The following is a 17,956-nucleotide window of genomic DNA, read 5'->3' as shown; positions in this document are numbered from 1 at the left end:
ATTTTTACCAAGTTTTAGTATTGTTTTTTTAGTAGGTTTGTATTTTTTGTAAAAAAAAACTGTCAATTAGATTTTTCTCAAAATTACTGAATGTTTTGACAATATTTTTTTTAAATATAAAAGTAGTTTAAAGCCAATATCTCAAAGCTTTGAATTGATATTTGAGCCGAAAGAAAATTTTACCACATTTTATTAATTTTTTTGTTCAGTTTTTTATTTTTGAAAAAAAAACTGTCAATTCGATTTTTCTCGAATTTTTCCGGACGTTGAAAACAATATTTCTTTTAAGATAAATTAAGTTTGAAGCCATAATCTTAAATTTTTGAAAAGATTTGTGATTCGAAATTCAATTTTTACCAAATTCGAGTAATGTTTTCTTAGGTTTTTATTTTTATAAAATTAAAAATTCAATTTGATTTTTTTTATAATTTTACCAGATGTTACTTTGTTTTTCGTTGCACAAAATTGTTTTAGAGATAGTATTATTTTGCATTCGTAAAATTTTCGAGGTGACAGTTTTTTTCAGTTTTTTTGATTTATAAAATAAACCGTGATTGTATTTTTAAATATACTTGTTTGGTATCACGTTACGATATATTATATAAAGTTTTCACAATAGAATATCAGATAACCAAGGGAAATTTGGCCCTTGTCCTGTGCTGTCAGTAGAAGAAGAAAATAAGCTAAAAAACTGGCTTGTAAATTTAGCAAAATGTGGCTTTCCACAAACTTTTGAAACATTTTTGAAAACGGTCCAAGACATTCTGCAAGAAGACGGCTGCAAAACTCCTTTCAAAGACAACAAAACCGGTAAGAAATGGTACTATACGTACGAACTGCTGAATCTGTTTCCAAAAGCCATGCTCAAATAGGAAGGAATATTTGACAGAAGAGAATGCGTTAGATATTCTTAAGGAATCTTCTAGAATTTTTAACGCCGATGAGACGGGATTCAGTATGGCTCCAAAAACGGGAAATGTCATTGCATCAAAGAGAATCAAAAATCTTTACGAAATCAAGGCATCGAATGAAAGAGAGAACATAACTGTTCTGATGACGTTTTCAGCAGATAGAAGAACACTTCCTCCTATGGTTGTTTTGCCTTACAAAAGATCGCCCAACTGGTTGAAATCAGTCCAAAATAAGAAGCTTGACTGGGTTCTTGGCAAGACTGAGAGTGGATGGATGCGGGGAGAAACTTTTCTTCAATATGTGAAAGATGTTCTTAAAGTTTTGATATCCAAGAATGATGTTAAACGTCCTGTTCTTTTTTTTGTCGATGGACACGCTTCTCACATGTCCCTTGAGTTGAGTAATTTTTGCAGCAGCAACATCATTTTATATGCACTTCCTCCAAACACTACTCATATCCTTCAACCGGCCGATGTGGGTGATTTCAAAGGTATAAAATCAGACTATAAAAATATTCTAAATGAATGGTGCAAACGTCCAGGTAGTCACGGCAGTACAATGAATAAGAAGAACTTTTGTGATGTGCTAGAAGAGCTCCTAAATTACAAGGACAGGACTACCATCATACAAAATGCCTTCAAAAAATGTGGACTATTTCCATTCGCCCCTTATGCCGTAGACTACTCGAAATGTATACAAAATGCCTTAGAACCTTTAAATGCCACTGTTTCCGATCTTGGTGGTGATGTTCGCGGCCCAAATGTTGAAGCTCCTGATGGTGTAGATATCTGGAGAGTGTTCTGGCGTTCATTCTGGTGGTGATGGGGATTCTAAGGGCAATCTTGATGCAGATCCTGGTGACATATCTTTTCGCGGTTCTGATATTGTTGCTGGTATTGGTATTATGGATGTTGATGTATTTGGTGATCTTGGTAACGGTGATAATGAGGAATTCGTGGCCAACTTCGATTGTGATATAGGCCGCATTGTGAACGTTGGTGGTGCTGATAAAGATATCTCAAATACAAGTTTCTTAGAAGCTGAAAGAGTGATATTGCACCTAAAAGATGGTCTTGAAAGCAAAAATATTAACAGTCAAGTTGTGCTTGAGGTTATTCGCCAGGCCAAGCAAAACATTTCTGGGATACCCGAAGACAGTGAAGGGATTTATGAAGTTGCTTGTGATGGGACATTATTAAGAGTACCTCAACCCAATCTAGACAGTGCATTATTACAAGAAAAAATTCCACAGGATTACAAAACTATCATATGTAGCTAAGCATAACCTATAATTATTAATCTGATTTTTTTAATACTTGAATTATTTTTGTATAAGATACTATGGAGCCGGAAATAGTGAATGATAATATTTTGCAAGAAATTCCTTCCCAAATTATTAAGGTAAATACAATGACTATGGGTAATTTTTATGCTCCATTCTTAAGGTCTTAAAAAAGTTAAAATTATTACTTATTTATATTATATTTTGACAGAACCTCATACTTCAAAAAGCGCTGAAAACCCATCCGTTTTTTCAAAAGTATCTTAAGTATCTAAAACCTATACAAAACTCCGTCAAAAGATTTTTTAAGTCTCAAAAACCACCCATGTCAATCTCATCTCTCAGCGTTTCAAAAAAACAAAGAAAACGAAACAAAATTTAAAGCTGCCGAAGTCGAAAAAAGAAAACTTAAGCGACAAATGAAAGAGGGGCAAGAAAACTAATAAGCGAAAAAAGACTGTTATAAAATGTCCAATATAGGCTGTGATAGCTGCGAAAATTGGTTTCATCTACAATGCACAAATTTTTCAACCATGCCATTTGCAGATGCAGAGCTACAAGACTTTACCTGTTTAAAATGTTATAAAAAACTTTAATAAATTGTTACTTTTAAGCAATTTATACATTCTTAAGTGTATTGAAAATATAATATTTACAGATGTACCCTTTAATTTTTTTATAATACATACATTAAATTTAAGGATTTTTTATTTTAATTTTTAAGCCTCAAAAAAAGATTTAATTAATTTAACTTTATTTTTTTATTTTTGTTCTATTTATTTTTTTCAAGATAAATTACTTTTTTTTAACTTTTCTTTATTAAAACGTTTTAATAAAATATAATTCAATTACAATTCAAGAATTTTGTTTAGTAGGTGGCCCAAAATGGGAAACAAGGGACCGGCCACTGGAAAATTACTTCTTTTTACAAAAAATTAAATAAAACATTTTCCGGTAACAAAATTTATATATTCTTTTTATATTATCGATGCAGAAATCTATAAAGAATAATTTATTTCAAGAATTATTCGAAAATGGTAACATTTGTTGCTTCTGTGCTATGTTAAATGATGAAAAATCCTTAAGGGGCCGGCTACTGCCGACTCTACCCTACACAGTTAAAAAAAAAAATGAGTTGCCTATCTCCGGCCCCCTTAAAATCAACAATAAATTAAAAAAAATTTACATTTAAAAGTTAATTATAATGAAGAATAAAAAAAAAAAACAAAACATTTGAAAACACTTACCAACAAAATGAACACCCAAAACACTAATTCTGACAGCTAACGATTTTGACACTAAATTAACACAAAAAGCTTCCCCGGGTAAAAGGCGACGCAAACCCAGTGACGTGCGGCAGTCCATTTGACTGGGTAGACACAAATTTTGATTCATTATTTCGCATTGTAATAATGAATTGATAGTTATCTTATCTTCTATAGGTAGCATTGAAAACTTTACATTTGTAACTTTACTTTGTATTGAGAAATACTCAAAAATATCATCATTTCCTGAAAAATCCATTTAACAAATATGTATTGATTTACGCAATACAGGTTGGCAATCTCAAAAACTTACAACCTTAACTTGTCCTGTCAGAGTTCAATATCAGAATGAAATGAAAATAATTTAATTCACATGTAAGACGCAACATCTTCCGACAGAGCTCAATATCAAAAAAAAAAAAAACAAACCGATAGATTTTTTTAAATTCTTGCTAAAATTTGTGTTCTTAGTTTAGCTTCTTTCAATATAAAAATATATAAAGGCTATCCCATCCCAGCTAGAACCGTTATTTTGTTTTTAAGTTTTCTCAAGAACTAAACTTTTTTTTCTGCCAAAAATATCATTGGTTTTTATTTTTAATTTAAAAACAAATATTATTTTTTTCGAAATTTGATTTCTTGAAAATGGGTTATCATTTTTTACAAAATTGAAATGCCGGTCGTCTAATAATAAGTTCAAAATTATATTCCAAAAATATTTTTAAACTAAAATTCAAAAACTATTTTCAAACGCAAGTTTAAAAAAATTGTATTTTTCTTGAGAAATCAAATGGCATTTACATTTTTGAAAACAAACTTTTTTGCAGGTACATTTTAATTTAATACAGGAAATAGTTTTACAGACAGACATTTTTGAATACATTAGCGAGTTCATGCGAACCAGTCGTGCATATTTTTGTTTTTTTTTTTGTTTGTTACAGTTTTAAGTTATGCCCTAGTCTTATTTTGGATTTGATTGTTTGTTTTCAATATCAAAAGATATTTTCAAGTTGTCTAAAAACAAAGATAAAAGGTTTGTTGATGTACTAAAATTGTATTACAATTCCAATAACTATTTCTTGAAGAACTCTTCCTTTGCAATAAAAACATCCTCAAGTCATTTGATATGACCAACACTAGCCCAATCTTTGCTTTTCCGTTGCTAACAACCAAGATTTAATTTAAGAAATGTTACCTTTACATCTTGAAGTATATGATATGAAGCCTTAAATAATTACATTTTTTTCTATTTTTTATTGAAATAATATAATTTAAAAATATGTAGAATAATTAAGAAAAAGTTAATTTTTGAAATCTACCTCCATTTTTCTCAATCTACTTCACTTTTTTCCTAAAATCTACTTCCACTTTTTTTTGAGAAGTGGTAACACTTGCCTGCTGCCGCTGAAGCTGCGTGCTGTGTTGATCACATTCACTGTGATGCTCCTGCTGACTGACACTCGTTTTCTTCATGAAAAATTCGAATTAAGAATTTACTTTCAAAACAAACAAGCGATTAGACAGATTCACTTATGTCTACCAAAAATACTCCATTTACCAAGATCGGAATCTTTCGTACGTTTCACTCTCCCAAACCCGTTTGTTTACATTGTTGTATTTGTAATTTTGATAATTAGTCCATGAATAGATGTGAGAACCAAAAATACTCCATTTACCAAGATCGGAATCTTTCGTACGTTTCACTCTCCCAAACCCGTTTGTTTACATTGTTGTATTTGTAATTTTGATAATTAGTCCATGAATAGATGTGAGAACAAACAAAAAAAAAACGATGCCGTGGGCTAGCGGCACTTTGCAAAGCAAAAACAAAATGGGGAGGTTAATATGTTTTTTTCAGGTTTTTCTTTTCACTTTTTTCGATGAAAAAGTCAGTTTTAAGTTTTAATTTTGCAGTCATTTTGTTGATAGCGAACCAATGTACATTTTTGTCTTGAAAAAAACATGTTCAACATCATTTTATTGTAATTAATTCACTAATTTAGAATAATCACTACGAAATTCTTCAAATTTCATAATTAACCTCGAATTATTGTATCAAAGATGCGTTCGAAGAACCATCAAATTAAGGGTGCGAGCGCAATTTATTGAATTCTACTAAATTTTCGTTAATGAACGGCCCAAATATTTATTTTGCAATTAAAATCTGTATTAAATTAATTAATCGAAGTATGTAAATAGTTTTCTCCATAATTTAAGTTTAGGACTATTTTTCAATTTCATTTTGATTAATAAATATTACATTTAAAAAAAAGAGTTATAAGCGAAAAATACCTTAGCTATGCATAACATTCGTGTATTTGCTATCAAACAAAACTATGTAACACATCAAAGGAACATCAATGTTTTAAAAAAAATAATCAGAACGGTTATAGCGAACCCGTTTAATGAATGCAGAGGGAATAAAATGCAAATTTTGACATTTATCACAACATTAAAATGTCAAAAACCGTTCTGAATTTATGCACAACTCATTCAAAAGATCATGTATTCGACTTGAATGTTTATTCTTGACGTACAGAAGATTTTTTTAGTAAATTCCCACAATTTAACGCATAATATAATTTTCATTCGTTCCTTAAAAATGTTTAATTACCAAAGTTCATGTTTACTTATTATTGTTTGAAGGATATGTTTAGTAAAAATGCTGCTTATAATGAAAAAAATAATAAGAATTGATGAATGAAATTAATTTGAAGTCAATGTCTTCTATTATTCCCGAGACATCGAAAACCGAACATCAATTTTTACCAATTTTCCGTACTTTTTTTTTGTATATTTTAATTTGTATGAAAAAAAAAAACGGATTTTTATTAAAAAAAATGTGTGTCGAATGTCGAAAACAATATTTTCTGTGAGAATAAATTAGTTTGAAGCCTATTTTTTTAATTTTTCTAAAGATATTTGAGTATAAAAAATATAAAATACAGCACTAATAAATCATTAAATATGTATTTGGTCAGTTTTATTTTAAATAATATACATTTACAACATTTATTTGGAATGAAATTAAAAAGCTATACAAATCTTCCAATTTAAGACCATGTCAGCACTTCAGATTCTGTTGGTTTGGATTGTTTAGTTTTTGAACGAGGCCATAAAACATTCAAAATAAAGCTTTTAGATGTGCCTGCAGACTATAATGAAGCATTTTGATGGGCCGGAACACTAAATGTGAGAATGTGTTTGGTTTTTGCATCATTTCACGCACACTTTCTCACATTTAATGTGTCCTTAGCTTGTAGGCAAACTGAAATGTCAGTCTGAGATTCCGATCTTGGTAATGGAGTATTTTTGATGTCTACTAGCTTCCATATAAAATTAGTTTTTGGGAATGAAGCTAACCTTTTTCCTTTATATAACTTTAATGGGAAACAAAGACACTGTCTTCGTCTTTACTCGTGTCGTGCCATTCGTACTTTCGGTATTCGGCGTTCGTTCGGGAGGTTCGTTAATAGAAGTCAGTCATATATGTAGAGCCAAGCTATCCATCATAGGATAGCATGATGTTGGTATATGTGAGGTAGTGATAAATAAAAGTATAAATAGGTGTGAATGTAGATTGTAGATACACATATAAATGGGTTAGACAAAAAATGACAAGAAGTAGGTACTATGGGATAGGAAATATTATTCTTAATGAAATCAAAATAGGAATTAGTATAATTAGGTACAAATTTTTGTTTTTTTTTTTCCATGCATATCGTTTTTAAAGTTATGTATTTAGGTACTGTAGAGAGTAAATTATTGTTTCAAATCTGAAGGGTAGACACTGTCTAAAACGTCTTATTGACGCACCGTCACTGCGCAAACCGTTTAATTTTCCAAAGCAACTGAGCAAACGCAAGTAGATTTTTGACAGTTGAGAGAAAAGTTTAAGAGAACGATTTAGGATAAGACCTAAAATTTGGAAGAGAACTATAAACGAATTCACTAGTTACAACGACATTTCTGAGAGGTGGCCGGCCTCTGGGATGGGCCGCCATTAGGGTACTCTACCCTATATATTTTCTCAAAAGGAGGCTTTGCTTTCTCAGCCCAAAGAAACAGCGATTACCACGAGTAATTCTTGGTTTGATATAAGCGCTACCTCAAAGTACCGCCAGTCGATTTTAACGTTTTGACCATAGAGGAAATATATTATAATATATTTCCTCTATGGTTTCGACCGAGACGTCTCTTTGGTGTTATAGGCCCTTACCTTATCCCCATTGACATCGCACTAAGTTCTTCTGGTTATGTCAATGCCATCAGCATATGTTATTGATTGAGCAGACGTGGGTGCTCTGCACTATTCTTTGAAGGACGACGTTAAAGAAATCACATAAATTCAAACTTTTCAACTTAATATCAAAAAGACTCCAATTCAAGCACAACAACCAATATTTAATACTTCTGGTATAGTTCTCTATTATTTTGAATCTTACTTCTTTTTATTTAAAAATCAAATCAAATGGGGTGCCGCAACAGTCCGTTGTGAACCAGGGCCTAGTGACTTACAACTCTCAACCATTCCTGTGTGCGAGTAATGTTGTCAGGAATGGAGGGGACCTACAATTTTATGCCGAATCCGAACGGCTACTTGAGAAAGCACTTTTTCATGACAAGAATTACTCTTGAAGGATTTGTCAATTCCTCGCAAGAGGCAGTACCCGCGAAAATTAATTTTTTTTTTAAATTAAGGTGGCACAGGCAGGGATTGAACCCAAGACCCCTTGCATGACAGTCCAACGCACAAACCATCATGCCACGGGTACTACATAATTAAAAATAAAAGAGCATATAACGTCCTTAGTAACAAATTCGAATATAAATTCCTCCAAATGGTTTACCAATCAGGGAAGACCTATCGATTTATTTGGTATTACAACGCAACGATGTGTTGGCTTTCCAGCCACTCTAACTTAACCTACCATTAAAATTGAAGTCTCAAATATTTTTATCATCGCTTATCGTATCATTTAAACAACCCGTCTAGTGATGACCCAAGCAAGGTAACCGAATTTAATGCTTCATTGACAACACTTCCAAAGACGTCTGAGGGTCATTTCTCGAGAAAAAGGCGAGTTCCGTTGACATTCCAATAGCAGGCACATCAATTCAAGTCAATTGTCCCACAAAAACAAAAACCCAGTCGTGTTTTATCTTCTTTTTAATTTACATTGTTTATTATTTGAGGAAAAAACATTCAATTTATTATAAATTTATATTGATGGTGACTGGATTATCGAATCAATTATTCAGCTGGCTGGGCCTTGCCTATAAAAAGAAAAAAAAAAAACAGAAAATACGAGTTAATTCCGATTTCATTTCAATTTTGTTTTTTAACAGAAACAAAAATACACAAAAAGTGGAATTGAGAGGTTGCATACACATATTTATGTATAAATTGTTAGTTAAAAAGGAGTTTTGGAATAAAAACATCTTAAACTCATGGTCGCTATCAGTGACTCTAGGTTAGGCCATCGATACCGAGACGAGAGCGAGGTGCGATTAATTATTACTGAACACTCCTTGGGGCTCATTTGCACTTACGACTCTGTTGTCGTCAGCATTGATTTGCTTGACTTAATTAAGACTTTTCATCTGGAAATTTTATTTAAGAAAAAGTTATAATAAAATAAAATAAAATAAAATAAAATATATAATTTTTTTGAACTACAGCAGCAGCTAGAGGCTAACTAACTATTCAAGTGAAAATATATTTGAGGAGGAGGTTTTGTACTTACGGATGGGTTTGCCATTTTCCCATGGGTTGAATTTAACGTGACTCACTTCCCTCTTGGCAGCATCAGCACGGAGTTCGGATTTAAGTCCTTGACGAAGGACTTTGGCACAAATGTTCGAGTATTGGATGTAGCTATGTGGGACATGGGAAGAAAAGAGATTTATTACGTAATGGACGCAATCAATTGGTTGGCTTCGGAAAATTTAAAAACTTCATTGTTTTTATTATTAACTTACGTCAAACCAGCAGCCCTCCATGCGTTAGTCATTTTGAATTTAATAAGTTTTTTTTTTATTCAAGAAAAGAAGAATAAATTTTTTCACAAATTATCAAATCTCAAATTTGACAAGGGGTAGTGTAGTGTGCCAGGAAAAATGTGACAGATGTCGGCTAGTTCGATTATACAGGGTTGGCTTTGAGGTGTGTTAATGTAGAAGTTAGATGGGTGAATAATGGGAAGCATTTAACAGAACATGGAAATTTGTTGCATGTAGGTTACTATTTGGGTTATGAGATTCTATTTTAATTATGATAAATGTTCATATACATAAATTCAGATTTAATTTTCAAGATATATAGAGAGTTAAAGATGCAATCAAATTAAGGCGCAATAGACGTTTGAAAGAGTACTTACGCTTAGATAAATATGATTCCACGACATCTTAATTCGAAATAATTAAACTTTTAAAATTTGACAAACCTTAAAGAGCCTTGCACATGAGAGCGAACAACGAATGAACGAATGGGCGAACAAACGTGATTTTACACATTTCAAAAAGTCAATTTCAAACAAAAACACAATTAAATTATAAGAAACCAATTGACACTTATGTTAGGATAGTAAAATTTGCATTTTGTTCTCTAAAACAAGACAATTATGTAAAAACAATTTGTTAGCAACGAATTGCAATTCGGTTGCTACGAACTGTCAGGTAAGGACATCTTTCTTTTCCTATTTTTTTTGAATACATATTCAATATGCGGTAATTTGCTAAACCAAAGTAGGTAATAATAAATAAAGAAAGACAATATCAGCAGATATTCAAAAAATTAAAAGAGGCTGGGATGCGACCCACACTGATAACTTCCCATCACGTCTGTCGATTTGTCTTGCTTAAAAGTTTGCCTATTTGTACTCGTATCAATTTTTACCAAATTTGCGTACTATTTTTTGTAGATTTTATTTTTTATGAATAAACGGACTGTTGGATTTTTATATAAAAATTACTGGATATCGAAAACAATATTTTCTGTGAAATAAAATAAGTTTGAAGCCAATATTTGAATTTTTTGAAAAGATATTTGGGTAGAAAACCAATTTTTATAAACTTTAGTTAATATTTTTTCAGTTTTTAATTTTTTTTTAAATTATATTGAATGTTGACAACAATATTTTTTGAAAGATAAAAGTAAGTTAAAACCAATATCTCAAAGTTTTGAAAAGATATTTGAGTCCAAAATCAATTTTTACCAACTTTTATTAATTTTTTTTTAGGTTTTTATTTTTTGTAAAAAAATTTTTTTGATTTGATTTTTCTCAACATTTTTCAGAATGTTAAAAACAATATTTCTTATAAGATAAAATAAGTTTGAAGCCTAAATTTGAAGTTTTTGAAAAGATATTTGAATCGATATTCAATTTTTACCAACTTTGAGTAATGTTATTTTCATATTTTTATTTTGTGTAAAAAAAAACTATCATTTCGATTTTTTTCAAAATTTTATCAGATGTCAAAAACATTATTCTTCGTTGCACAAAATTGTTTTGGAGATGAAATCATCAGTTTTTTGCTTTATAAAAAAAACCGTTAAATGTTTTTTTTTTTCAAAAATATACTTCTTTGATATCACTTTACAATTTGCTTTCTTTATCGAAGCCCAAATCTAGACAGAGTATCAACTTCTCGTGAATTGGATGCTTTGTCTGATTCCATCCAAAGAATTGTTTCGTCCTATCCTCGCACTGAAATCCTTGTTACGGGCGATTTCAATGTAAACAATTCTTCATGGCTTCAACATTCTTGCCAGTCAACACCAGAAAGAGTGTGTGCTGAGATCATCGCTGAGTTAAACCACCTAACTTAAACGAGCCCACTTGAATATCGGACGTGGTAGGTCGAGCAGAAAACACTCTTGACTTGTTTCTTACCTCTGACCCTGGTAAGTACACTATTCGTGTTCTATCTCCTCTAGGCACATCTGACCATTGTGTCATATCAGCAAATTTCTCGTGTAAAAACTCTCCAGTTAAAGAAAGAGAACCGTTTGGCAATACCAGAAAGCCAACTGGGACGGTCTTAATAATTATTTTAGGATCTTTAACTGGTCACTATGCTTCCTCGATAGTGACGTTGGCGCCAGCGCTGATATGATCACAAGTTTGATTCTCCTGGGAATGAGAACTTTTATCCCGAATAGGGTTAAAAGCATCAGACCTAAGGAAAACGCATGGTTCGATGCGAGCTGTAAAGAGGTTATTAGGGTCAAGAAGGTAAGTTTCCGTTGTTTTAAAGCCAATCCAACTGAGGAAAACCGGAATAAGCTCAAGCAAGCCAGGCCTGCAACGCCCATATTCGAAGGACCATATTTTTACATGACCGAAAATTACGGAAAAAAATACTGCAATATCCCAAAGGCAGTAAAAATTTGTGGTAATTTGTAAAAAATATGAGGAATTCTTCCTCTTCCTCGGTTCCTACGCTCGTTATGAATGACACTCCATTTGTAAGCTCTTTAGAGAAAGCAAATCTCTTTGCTAGGCAGTTCGCCGCCAATTCAACGCTGCCAGTGAGTGTTATGACTCCGCCTGTACTTGAGCGAGTTAGTGATTCTATGGGGCAAATCTTTTTTCGCATTCGTACTGTAGGGAGAGTCCTAAAAGATCTTAACTTACATAAATCTGCTGGTCCAGATGGTATCCCCGCTATTGTTCTGAAGAGGTGTTCTTCAACGCTGGCAAAACTACTGCGTAAGCTTTTTCAACTGTCCTACTCCTCAGGTCTCGTTCCGAGTGGATAGAAAACGGCTTTTGTTCAGCCTATTCCCAAAAAAGGCCAATCTTCTTCACCCTCTAACTACCGACGGATTGCACTTATGTCCTTTCTTTCCAAGGTCATGGAAACGCTGGGCCCTTATTATGAAATACGAAACGAACGGCAGAAAAAACGAAACCCAGAAAAACGAAACTGCGGCGAAGAGCGATTATGAGAAACGAAAATGGAATCAAGAAAATGTTGCCAGCCAAAAATGAAAAATGGTATTTTTTTTCAAACGCAACTAACTTCACACCTATTTACAAATGTCAAATTGTGAATGTTGGAAAAGTTTTAAGTTTAAATTTGATTTGATTTCGGTTCGGTAAAATGTAAAATGAGAAATGCGTGTAACAAGGGCAATCTTAAGAGATTCATCCGACCCAATGAGCCTTTCAAGTTCCACGTAAGTAAATGAAAATCCTTTTGTTCATGCTGTATTTAAGTAAATTCCTAAAATATTTTCAAGGTTCAAGCAACTTTTTCGTCTGAACAAAGAAGCGTTTAATTATGTATTGGATGAGATTGATCCACACCTTCCAAGTTTTAATTCTACATATATACCAAATGTATTGAAATTAGCTGCAACACTTCGGTTTCTGGCAGAGGGTGGATATCAAAGAGGAACCGGCCAGGATTTCCTTGTTAGTATGGCACAACCAACTTTATCGGTCACTCTAGCAAAAATATTGCCAATAATGGAAAATATTCTGTGCCCAAAATTTATATCATTTGCAATGACGGAAGACGAAAAAACTGCAAGTAAACAACATTTTTATGAGAAATATAGTTTTCCTGGCATTATCGGGTGTGTAGATGGTACGCACATTAAAATTATAAGACCAGTATTAAATGAGCACCTTTACTTTAATAGAAAAGGTGACCATAGTATAAATGCAATGATCGTAAGTACCACCCACTTTAATTGATACATTTTTCCAAAAGCATTCTCTTCTATTATAATTTTTCTTAATTGTCAAAGGTCTGTGACTACAAAATGAGAATACGAGCAATTGATGCGCGGTATGGAGGAGCCTCCCATGACTCATTTGTGTTTAGTTTAAGCGCCTATCGCAGACACCTTGTTCAAAAATGGAATGATGGTGATAGGAGAAGTTGGTTATTGGGTACGTACATACATAAATGCTTAATTCATTCAAACCGTTTGATGTGTTTTAATTTTTGTAGGTGATTCTGGGTACACATTGGAACCGTGGATGATGACACCCTACAGGACTGCACAAGAAGGTGGCCAAGAAGAACATTTTAACACGATCCATTCCAAATGTAGGAATATTGTTGAAAGGACGATAGGCGTTTTGAAATCGAGGTTCAGAAGCATTCTCGGAGCAAGGCAACTCCATTATTCACCCGAAAAAGCTATCCAAATTACAAATGTTTGTGCTGCTTTGCACAATATTTGCAAAAAGTTTGCTGTACCAGACTTCCCGGTCATGGAAAACAATGAGGAAGGAGAGGAGAGTGAACTTGTAGCTAGTGATTTGAATCAATTTTCGAACATAGCAACAGAAATACGAAACCAAATTAAAGACGTTTTGTAAACAAAATAAAACTATTTAATTCAGTCATTGTATGCAAGTAGGTACATAGGTGTATCTGTGATCACAAAATTGATAAATATTAATGTAAGAAAATAAATTAAGAAAGTAAATAAACATAAAATAAACTCTTCTTAAAAAAAAAAAATAAAAACTTCACAAAACTAAAACAAATTAACTTAATAAATAAACTTAATAACCTTACATGCAAGTTAAGTTATTCACTACTACTTGAGTGTTCATCATTTTTTGAAATGGGGTTGTAGTATTTCGTATTCATTTCCATTTTATCTTGCCTTAGTTTCAATTTGCGAGACTTAATTGAAATAAGTTCTAATCGAGCGTTATGTTTCTTTATGTTGTTTAATTTGAACTCTTCCAGTTTTTCTTTTTTAAGATCATACAGTTTCCTTCTTCTCCTGTCTGCTTCTTTATTCCATGCATTTAATGTAGTCAGCTCTTTTAAAATGCCCTTTTGCGTTTCAAGCTTTTCGTTTAGCATATTGACAGCTTTATCTTGCAAGTCAACGTGCTGTTCCAACAAAGTGTTCCTGTTCCGTTTTGTTGCTTTTTTATTTCTAGACGGCGGGTTACCTTCTGAATTGTTTGGTTGTGGTTCCTCATTCTCAATGTTTTCAAGTTGTGGTTGAGGGTCTTCGATTAAAGTTATGAGGTAATCCTGATCATCAGCATCTTCCATCAATATATTAACAGTGGTGCTGCTACCGGCCGTCACTTCAATGTTTGGGCTATTTCCATTCGGATCACCAAATTGCTTTCCTAGTTGGTTTCCTGAAACGGCCTCATTTAGGTCAAGGATCGAAATAATAGTTTTTTCGTTATCAGACAATTTTTTCTGCTTGTTAGGCCCGCCCCCTGTACCGCTGAGATGGACCAAATTGTCTCGCATTTTTCTCTTCAGATTATATCTATAATCTTTCCACACGTTTTTCCAACCCTCTGTTGTTTTTTCTGGAGGGCCACACGCGTTTAATTTAGCAGCTAAGTTATTCCAAAGATTTTTGGCTTTCGATTTAGCTTGGCTCGTCGGCAAATAATTTTTAGCAATATTTGGATTACTTTCCATGAAAGCTACCATCAAATCCATTTGTTTAGCATTCGTTGTAGGCCTAAATATTAGAAATATCTTATTTTTATGTTTTTCACCATTATATTTATTATTTAACTTACATTTTTTCTCCCTCATCAAAATGAAAACAAACCAAAAAGAAAAACAAACCAAAACACAATAATGTTTGACACTTGACTAACCCGCCAAAACAAAAGCTGAACGAGTGATTGAAGGCACTCGTAAATAAAAATACGAGTATCGTTTTTTTACGATTCTCGTTTCTCGTAATCGCAATTTTACAAATACGCGCTTCTGCAATCGTTTTTCGTAATCGGAATTTCACAAATACTTCGTATTAAAAACGATTATCGTTTTTCATAATAACCCTCCTGATAATTTATCAGCTCAAGAAATATCTTAAAGATCTAAAGCTTCGAAATGACCGGCAATTCGGCTTTCGTAGCAATAGGTCCACTGGTGATCTCATGGTTCATCTCACCGAACAGTGGAGCAAATCTTTACATCGTTTTGGAGAAAGTAAGATTATTGCACTAGATATTTCAAAAGCGTTTGATAGGGTTTTGCATCAGGCTCTCTTATCGAAAATGCGTGCTTTCGATTTTCATGAATCCCTGCTTCATTGAATTACCTTTCGAATCGTTCAATACAAGTTGTATTAGATGGATTCAAGTCTGAAAACCACAAAATAAATGCTGGTGTGCCCCATGGCTCTGTTTTATCTCCAACACTCTTTCTCATTTTTATTAATGATCTCCTGTCTGCAACAACTAATCTAATACATTGTTTCGCTAAAGATAGTACTCTCAGCTTTTCATATTCGTTTTCAGATTCATATCCCTCTTCTTCGGATGTGGAACTGCAACGACAAAATATGATAAGCTCATTTAATTCCAACCTAAACAGCATTGTACAATGTGGAATAAGAAACCGCGTGGAATTTAATGCTTCGAAAACGCAATGCTGTCTTGTATCATTAAAGCAAAATATACCCCCCCTGCCATTATCCATAAATGGCACTTGCCTTTTGTGGAACGATCACAAGGCGATGCAAGAAGTTTTTCTCCCCTTCTGATCTGGCTGTTATTTACAAGACTTGTATACGTCCAAAGCTTGAGTATAACACCCATATCTGGGCTGGTGCTCCTGCAACTTACTTAAGCCTATTGGATAGTATTGAACGTAGAGCATTTAGATTGATTGGTGACATTACCATCATAAGATCATTTACGTCACTTGAACATCGTCGAAATGTTTCTTGTCTCACCCTCTTTCACCGTTATTTTAATGGTTTATGCTCTAGAGAAATAGCCAGCTGCATTCTCCCCTTAAACATTTAAACCGTAATACTCGCGCTTCTAGGAATGCTCATCAATATACCCTCGAGCAATATTGTACATTTCAGATTTAATCGGCGAGGTTTCGAAAAAATTGGTGGAACTGTTGTTATTATGTGATGCCTTACTGTTGTTTCTGACAAAGAAATCGATGCTTTGAATAGTTTTGTTAACTCTTTGTATTGTTCTAACAAAGACTTGATATTTTGTGTCAAATTTTATGCAAAGGTAAAATTTGTTAGATTTTTTTATTACATGCAATTGCACTAACCCCAAGTCTTGTTGTTGTGTCGATGAGCTTTTTTCTTCGTAGATCAACTAGCAGTCCAAATTCGTGAATGAAATCTGCTCCGGAACAATAAACATCCAATCTACTCTTCTATTCCAATCTATTTCTTCTAAGTACGTAGTCGTTTTGAATGATTTTTGTCCCGCATTGATAGCAAATAAGGAACATCTGTTGTCTGGTTTGTCATGTTTGGTGGGATTTAAGACGGAAAGTCTGCACCTGTGTCTACGAGATATCCTTGGTTAGTTCCGAGCCTGAAATGACAGCGACAAAGTGGAAGACGTGGTTTAGACTTACTGCGATTTTTGCTTAAATCTATCTTTTGTGAGTCATGCTTTCTGCTTCCACCTGGTCTTGATGTTCTTAGTTCTTCGACTTGTTTTTGAAGCGCATCGATTCTTGATAAAATTTTAGATTGGCTTCCAACTGCTGATATGTTTGAGATGCTCTGCATTTCGGCCATCCTATCAGCTTGCTTTGAAAGCGTAGTGAAATCGCCTGAACCAATGCTAATAACAGCTCTAATGTTGTCCGGAAGTCTTTCCAACCACAATGTTTTGAGCACATCATCGGAAAGTTGGTTTTTTGCAAGTTCTTTAATTTTTTTTAGAAGCTTAAATAAATCCATATTGATCAGAGTCAGTAAATTCTGCTATTATTACTTTTTTTAATTCTTCATATTTATTTGTTTCTTGTGGATTTCTAAGTGTAACGCTGACACGACGTAAAGAAGCATTCTGATCTAATGAACCAACGACGTAGTGATATTTTGTTGTGTTGCATTTGATGTTAGCAATGTTGAATTGTGCCTCCATTTGAATAAAAAATATGTCGGGTTGGTCTTACAAAAATGGTGGTGGCTTGATAGAAACACGATTCAATTCACCGGTAACGTTTTGTCTGACCTGGTCATCTTCTGGCATTTTCAATTATTTTCTGTAGAACTTTCGAAAAATTCAACAATCCTTTTTTCTTGCTATGCGTACTTTTTTTCAGCATAGGGGTCACCAATATGGATTATGGTCGTGATTTAAACTTGACCAATATCGATTCAATAAAATTCAAGTTAAAAAATTAAAAGACGAAAGCGTATTAAAAAACTAAAACAAATTATTTATTAATTTTAAAGAAAACAATGAAAATCTAAGAACGAATAACAAAAGTAAAATTCTCAATAATAAAATGCAATGTCAAAGGTTACTATAAAAAATAAATTGGGTGGCGCGACAGTCCTTTGAGAACCAAGGCCTAGTGACTTACAATTCTCAACCATTCCTGTGTGCAAGTAATGTTGTCAGGAATGGAGGGGACCTACAGTTTATATGCCGACTCCGAACGGCTAATTTTGAGAAAGCACTTTTTCATGACAATAGTTACTGTTGGAGAATCTGTCAATTCCTCGCAAGAGGCAGTACCCGTGAAAAGACTTTAGATGGCATAGGCA

General features: G+C 33.1%; 5 protein-coding genes across 7 annotated transcripts in view; 3 read left to right on the top strand and 2 right to left on the bottom strand.

Annotated features, from left to right (window-relative positions):
* Positions 1–17,956, top strand: part of LOC129947430 (UNC93-like protein) — a 191,119-nt gene that overhangs the window by 75,373 nt on the left and 97,790 nt on the right. The window lies entirely within an intron of this gene.
* LOC129944801 (uncharacterized) lies at positions 958–1,734 on the top strand. The gene has a single exon (XM_056054465.1). The coding sequence runs from the start codon at positions 958–960 to the stop codon at positions 1,732–1,734; it is 777 nt and encodes a 258-aa protein (XP_055910440.1).
* The window catches only part of LOC129947436 (protein stunted-like), a 75,682-nt gene continuing 66,337 nt past the window's right edge, over positions 8,612–17,956 (bottom strand). The window contains exons 1-4 of one of the 3 annotated variants that reach the window (XM_056057991.1): positions 9,442–9,602; positions 9,207–9,337; positions 9,013–9,063; positions 8,612–8,736 (exon numbers count right to left, since the gene is read on the bottom strand). In XM_056057991.1, coding sequence (XP_055913966.1) covers positions 9,050–9,063; positions 9,207–9,337; positions 9,442–9,473 — 177 coding nt within the window. In that variant the 5' untranslated portion in view covers positions 9,474–9,602 and the 3' untranslated portion in view covers positions 8,612–8,736; positions 9,013–9,049. Of the gene's footprint in view, positions 8,737–9,012; positions 9,064–9,206; positions 9,338–9,441; positions 9,603–17,956 lie in introns of those variants that run through there. The other 2 variants (XM_056057990.1, XM_056057989.1) reach the window with 2 other exon arrangements.
* Positions 12,620–13,939, top strand: LOC129947434 (putative nuclease HARBI1). The gene is made up of 3 exons (XM_056057988.1): positions 12,620–13,142; positions 13,220–13,364; positions 13,426–13,939. The coding sequence occupies exons 1-3, from the start codon at positions 12,888–12,890 to the stop codon at positions 13,797–13,799; spliced, it is 774 nt and encodes a 257-aa protein (XP_055913963.1). The 5' UTR covers positions 12,620–12,887; the 3' UTR covers positions 13,800–13,939.
* On the bottom strand, positions 14,007–15,210 carry LOC129947433 (uncharacterized). The gene is made up of 2 exons (XM_056057987.1): positions 14,988–15,210; positions 14,007–14,926 (listed from the first exon to the last, which is right to left on the bottom strand). Coding segments are annotated over exons 1-2 (915 nt in total). The 5' UTR covers positions 14,990–15,210; the 3' UTR covers positions 14,007–14,013.

The sequence above is a fragment of the Eupeodes corollae genome, chromosome 2 (genome assembly GCF_945859685.1).
Source record: "Eupeodes corollae chromosome 2, idEupCoro1.1, whole genome shotgun sequence".
Lineage (NCBI taxonomy): Eukaryota > Metazoa > Arthropoda > Insecta > Diptera > Syrphidae > Eupeodes > Eupeodes corollae.
Note: the sequence above shows the minus strand (reverse complement) of the source record. Positions and strands in the feature narration are given on the sequence as shown.